The sequence below is a fragment of the Papaver somniferum genome, unplaced genomic scaffold (assembly GCF_003573695.1).
Source record: "Papaver somniferum cultivar HN1 unplaced genomic scaffold, ASM357369v1 unplaced-scaffold_158, whole genome shotgun sequence".
NCBI classification, from domain to species: Eukaryota; Viridiplantae; Streptophyta; class Magnoliopsida; order Ranunculales; family Papaveraceae; genus Papaver; species Papaver somniferum.
In genome coordinates this window covers 4,397,455-4,403,178 of record NW_020625264.1, presented here as the reverse complement: position 1 = coordinate 4,403,178, position 5,724 = coordinate 4,397,455, and the positions used below count along the sequence as shown (strand labels likewise).

Here is a 5,724-nt window from a genome sequence, read left to right as displayed (position 1 = left end):
ATTAAGTAACGTTTTTCGGTGGGTACATACAACAAGTTGGGTCCTCGCAAGATTGGTCCATTTGAAATTATTGAAAAACTCAACCCTAATGCTTACCGTCTGAACCTTCCAAGTCATATTTACACGACTGACGTGTTCAATGTGCGTCATCTCATTTCCTACCACGGTGATTTGTCGGATGATGATCTTCCTAACCTGCCAAATTCGAGGACGAATTTCCTCTTTCCCGGAGAGAATGATGTAGTGCAAGATATGGCAGAATCCTACTTGGAAGAAAGAGATCGATGAAAGAATATTCGTTAGCCATGCATGAATATTTTCCTGTTTGTTATTTTTGTTAGGAAATAAGAGATATCTTGCAGAATTGGCATGATATCATATTTGGTTAGGATTTCCTCTTTATTTGCATTAATCTTAAGAGATATTTGCATTAATATTAATTATGTCATAAGGCCTATATATGGCCTCGTCTGTAAGGAAAAAAGGCATACTTTGAAGAAACAAAACTCTTCCATTGAGAAGTTTTATCTATGTGTGATTTCTGTCGTTTCCAGTACTAACATCCTACACCAGTATGTAAGGGTATAAATAACACAAAGATGTTTAAGTATTATCACAGCGAGAAAGAAACTCAAACCAAAACCAAAACCAAAACCAAAACCAAACTTATCATTCATGGCTTTATTACATATTCTTCTAAAGTTTCATTGTTTTATCTTGTTACTATGGCTGCAATTTGCATGTGGAGTAATACCGGTCACTGGCTCCGGAGTAATAGCAAAGCATGATTACCTAGATCATTGTGGCAGTGTTAGCATACCCTATCCGTTCGGCATAGGTGATGGTTGTTACATAGAAGAGGCGTTCGAAATAAAATGCAACAACAGTGTGCCTATGTACGATAAATTATATGTCACAAATATATCGGTACTCGATGGTCAGATGATTGTCGAAAACGCAATAGCGACCACATGTTTGGAGACGCCAATTAATAGCTTTGCCTCTATCCTTTTGGGAAAATTCACCGTGTCTACCACAAAAAACAAATTGATATCTATCGGTTGTGACACCATGGCATCTATAAATGGTAATTCACCTATTGGTGATGGGTGTTCAGACTGTAGTAGAAACGAATATATCACCTGTGGGTCTTGCAATGGTATGGGTTGTTTTGAGGCCTCCATCCCAGCTGCACAAATGGGACTTAATGTGATAGTTGAAAGACTCCCTAGGAAGGATTTAAGCTTTTATAATCCTTGTAGTTATGCTTTTGTAGCTGAAGAAAGTTCGTTTAGGTTTTCCTCGTCATATCTCCAAAATTTCAAAAATAATGGTACTGGAACTGTCCCGGTAGTGCTTGATTGGACTATTGGTTCTAAACAGACATGCAATGAAGCAGCATGTGGAACCAATACTCTCTGTATACCAGGAACTAATATTGTTCCAGGTTATCGCTGTAATTGTAAACCGGGCTATGCAGGAAATCCTTATCTTGACACTACTACTGGTGGTCATTGCCAAGGTACTAGCTAGTATTACCTTTTCTTTCATTAGTTGTGAGAATTTTTACCTGAAGTCACAACTAATTTTTTTTTAATCTTTTCACCGTGGAAGAAATCTCTAAATGCAATGATAATTCGGGTTTGGGTTGCAGTCCTCGTAGTGAAAGCTTTCCTCAGTCAAAATTCAACAAGATTGTTGCTGGTAAGTTAGTAGTTATTAAACTAAGCAACAATTATGGTTGCAGATGGTGGCAGGGCTGGCCCTGAGGCAATGCAGTCAAAGGCTATCTTTGGGGCATCACGATCAGGGGGCAGCAAAAAAAAAATTTATTAGGGGAGTTTTATGTTATAGCAGAAAACTGGGGGTCTAGAAAAGAATTATAAATACAAAATATGATGCATTTTTAAAAGAACAAAGGGCATGTTATAAAGAAGGAGTTATAAGAGGGGTTAATAATAAAATATCAAAGGAGTTAACACTAAATACATAACAAGTGGAACGGATTTCACATTTTCACTTCAGAATTTTTTTTTTGTTAAACTTCTCGTTCTCTCCGTCGGCTGAAAACTCCATTGATCCAGGCTTCCAGCCTCCATGATGGTGTGATCCTTCCTATTTTTCTTCCCAACACAATTAAATCTTTACGGTAAGTTTATGAAAAACAGATTATCACTTATATTATATGATTAGTTTTGTTTTTAATCTTTTGATCTCTGCTAGAAAACCTAAATTGTATTTTTATGGCAAAAAAATTCAAAACCCCAATTAATCTTTTGATTTCTAAATACCCAACGATCATATATATATATATATATATATATATATATATATCTTAGTTACAGGATCTAAATAATTTGTTGATTTTAAAAGAGCTACAATTTAGGCATTTAGGGTTAGGATTATTTTGAAGAAATAAATTGTGTACTGTTTTTGCTGTTTAACATATTTTTTTGCTTGTTGTGTAATATATGTATTTGATTAATTGCAGGCATGGTTCTGAAAAGAAAGCAATCTTCTGGATGTCAAAATAGGAAGAAAAAGAAAAAGAGATTGGAATCTACTAAATCTCTAGTAGGTTCTTTTGATAAGTTTTTGATTAGGAATCAACCAGCAATTGAGAATAAGGGCGATGAGGATAATGCTACAGATGATAATGGTAAGAAAGAGGGGAATGGGGATGATGGTGCTGCTGATAATGGTTTAAATGAGGGGAATGGGGATGATGGTGCTGCTGATAATAGTATGAATGAGGGGAATGGAGATGATGGTGTTGCTGATAATGGTATGAATGAGGGCAATGAGAATGAGGGTGATGATGATAATAGTGTAAATGAGGGAAATGTGAATGATGGTGGTGTTGAGAATGGTATGAATGATATCAATGAGAATGACAGAAGGGGGGATAATGTCAACAAGACGGTAGGAACGAATGAAGTTGGTAATTATTGTGAAGAGTTAAGCCATATAGATATGTTTGATCCGGCTAATTGGAATACAATTGATAAAAAGCTTGTTGATTTTTTGGTAGAGAAGGGTCCAATGAGAATTGATAATATCAAGTTCCCTAGAGATTCCAAGGGCGATCATTTCTCTAGCACTTATTACTTTCGGAGAATGAGCAATTTTGAGAAACAAGAAAGGAGATGGCTAGTGTATTCGACATCTTTGGATAAGGTATTCTTTTTTTGTTGTAAATTGTTTAAGAAGAGGGAAACTAATTATCAGTTGTGTGAAAGTGGGTTCAATGATTGGAATAACCTAAGTGGGAGACTTAGTACTCATGAAAACAGTGGAGAGCATGTTATTTGTATGTTTAATTGGATTGAGTTGGAATTACGATTGAGAAAGGAAAAAACCATTGATAAGAGAATACAAGAACAGATCAATAGAGAGAAGATACATTATAAAGATGTTTTGGAGAGGATGATGGACGGCATCTTGTTCCTAGCGAAGAATGGTTTAGCATTTCGTGGGGATAGTGAGAAAATTTATACAAAAAATAATGGAAACTTCTTAAGTTTCATAGAGGTACTTGCAAAATATGATCCCGTGTTAAAGTATCACTTGGAGAGTATCGAAAAGAATGAAATTCGGTATCATTATCTTAGCCACAAAATTCAGAATGAACTGATTTCAATGCTTGCTGATGAGACGCGAAAGCTTATTCTGAAAAAAATCCACGAGGCGAAATACTTCTCAATTATTCTTGATTGTACTCCGGATGTTTCTCGCAGGGAACAAATGTCCATTATAATCAGATGCGTAGATGTTTCAACAGCAAGAATTGAGGAATATTTTCTTGGGTTTTTGAAAGTTGAAGATAAAACAGGAGAAGGTTTGTTTTTTGAACTTCAAGAAGCATTGATAAACCTTGGATTAAATATTGATGATATAAGAGGGCAGGGATATGACAATGGAACAAATATGAAAGGAAAACACAAAGGTGTACAAGCAAGACTACTCGAGATTAATCCAAGAGCATTCTACACACCGTGTGCTTGTCATAGTCTAAATCTAATACTTTGTGATATGGCTAAGTCATGTCCTAAAGGATTGTCTTTTTTTGAATCCATACAACGTATTTATACGTTATTCTCGGCTTCTACTAATCGATGGGATTTGTTCAAAGAAAAGATTGGAGAGAAAGGTTTGACTCTTAAACCATTATGCGATACTAGGTGGGAAAGCCGTGTAGCAAGTATCAAAGCGATAAGATACCAAGCTCCTGAAATACGCAAAGCTTTAGAGAAGTTGCGAGATTCATCCTCTATTTCTCAAGAAGTCAGCACAGCCGAGAGCCTAGTAAGTTTTGATATGCATAATTTTGAATTTTATGTTAGCTTGACAATCTGGTATAAACTTTTATTTGCTGTTAATACCGTGAGTAAATCTTTGCAATCTGAAAATATGGATATTGGTGTTGCTATAGAAAAAACAAAAGGTCTAATTGTTTTTTTTAAAGAGTATAGAAAAGATGGGTTCCAAAAGGCAATGGAAGAAGCGAAGGAGATTGCAGATGGTATGAATATTGAACCTACATTTCGTGAAGTTCGCACCACTCGTACTTGCGAACCAATATCAGGTGAGGAATTTTTTAGAAGAACTTACTTTTTATATATAATGGACAGTGCTATATCATCATTCAAGGCCAGGTTTGAACAGTTTCGATTATATGAAAAAATATTTGGTTTTCTGTTTGACTCGAACAAGTTAAGAACTATGAGTGAGAATGAATTGATGAGGTCCTGTCTCGCACATGAAGGTTATTTGAAGCATGGTACATCTAGAGATATTGATGGCAGGGAGTTATATTTGGAATTGTTAGTCATGAGAGTTGCATTACCTAAGGCTTATAGCAAACCAATGGAGGTTTTACAATTTTCACTAAGAATGGATGGTTGCTACCCAAATGCGTGGATTGCTTATAGGATACTGCTCACAATTCCGGTAACAGTTGCATCGGCGGAAAGAAGTTTTTCTAAGCTAAAGTTGATTTTAAAGTTATACTTAATGATTTTGCATCTAGAAATGTAAGAAGAATCAACTTTCAATAGATGTTATTTGTATGATTATCTGAACCCTTTACTTTTATTGTTTTCTAAACCATAATTTGCTTCACATATTTACATGCTGAGAATGATATATTTATGGAAAGGTTTGTCTAGTAAAAGTATATATGTACAGACTTATATGGAAGGGGGCAACATTTTTTTGGTTTTCTTTGGGGCAGCAAAATGTTAGGGCCGGCCCTGGATGGTGGGATTCTTCTACATTAAATTTGTAAATCATATATGCAGGTACCTGCCTAAGCTTATCTATTTTATTAGTGACTAGTTTTGCACTTGGGAGATAGAAAAAGAAGGTATCTATTGAAACTCATCAAGCAAATTAAATGATGCTTTGATTTTAAATTGATTACTTGATGAACGTAAGACTAACTGAACAGTCCCTGCAGGAGATAAGAAGAAGGCAAGAAAATTCCCAGGGGTGGAACTGTTCGTCGGCTACCCTTATCCCCTTGCCTGCGTGTAGCCTGTAGTCTGGAGACTGTAATGTGTGTAATGTTGATGTTAAGTGTATCGATGGAAACTGTATACGTATTGATACACTTCATTTGGGTGTGATCTTTCTCTTTATTGGAATTCTGTATTTTATTTTTATATATATTCATGAAGGGGGGTGACGTATTACTTTGCTTCAGATTGCATAATCAGAGATCAC

The 5,724-nt window shown here is 35.6% G+C and overlaps 1 protein-coding gene across 4 annotated transcripts; it reads left to right on the top strand.

Annotated features, from left to right (window-relative positions):
* Positions 1-2,092: 2,092 nt before the first annotated feature.
* On the top strand, positions 2,093-5,352 carry LOC113337274 (zinc finger MYM-type protein 1-like). 4 transcript variants are annotated; one of them, XM_026582985.1, is made up of 4 exons: positions 2,093-2,149; positions 2,492-4,305; positions 4,473-4,585; positions 5,301-5,352. In XM_026582985.1, the coding sequence occupies exons 2-3, from the start codon at positions 2,494-2,496 to the stop codon at positions 4,533-4,535; spliced, it is 1,875 nt and encodes a 624-aa protein (XP_026438770.1). In that variant the 5' UTR covers positions 2,093-2,149; positions 2,492-2,493; the 3' UTR covers positions 4,536-4,585; positions 5,301-5,352. The 4 variants fall into 4 exon arrangements, with proteins under 4 accessions (XP_026438770.1, XP_026438768.1, XP_026438769.1 ...); XM_026582983.1 differs by having other exon boundaries at positions 4,466-4,585; XM_026582984.1 differs by lacking the exon at positions 5,301-5,352 and adding an exon at positions 4,766-5,122.
* The last annotated feature ends 372 nt before the right edge of the window (positions 5,353-5,724 follow it).

Excerpts from the sequence above, each read along its gene's own strand:
- LOC113337274 (XM_026582985.1), top strand. The coding sequence starts at position 2,494 with ATGGTTCTGAAAAGAAAGCAATCTTCTGGATGTCAAAATAGGAAGAAA. Across the intron at positions 4,306-4,472 it reads TCAGCACAGCCGAGAGCCTA|AAAAGATGGGTTCCAAAAGG; the intron begins GTAAGTTTTGAT and ends TAAAGAGTATAG.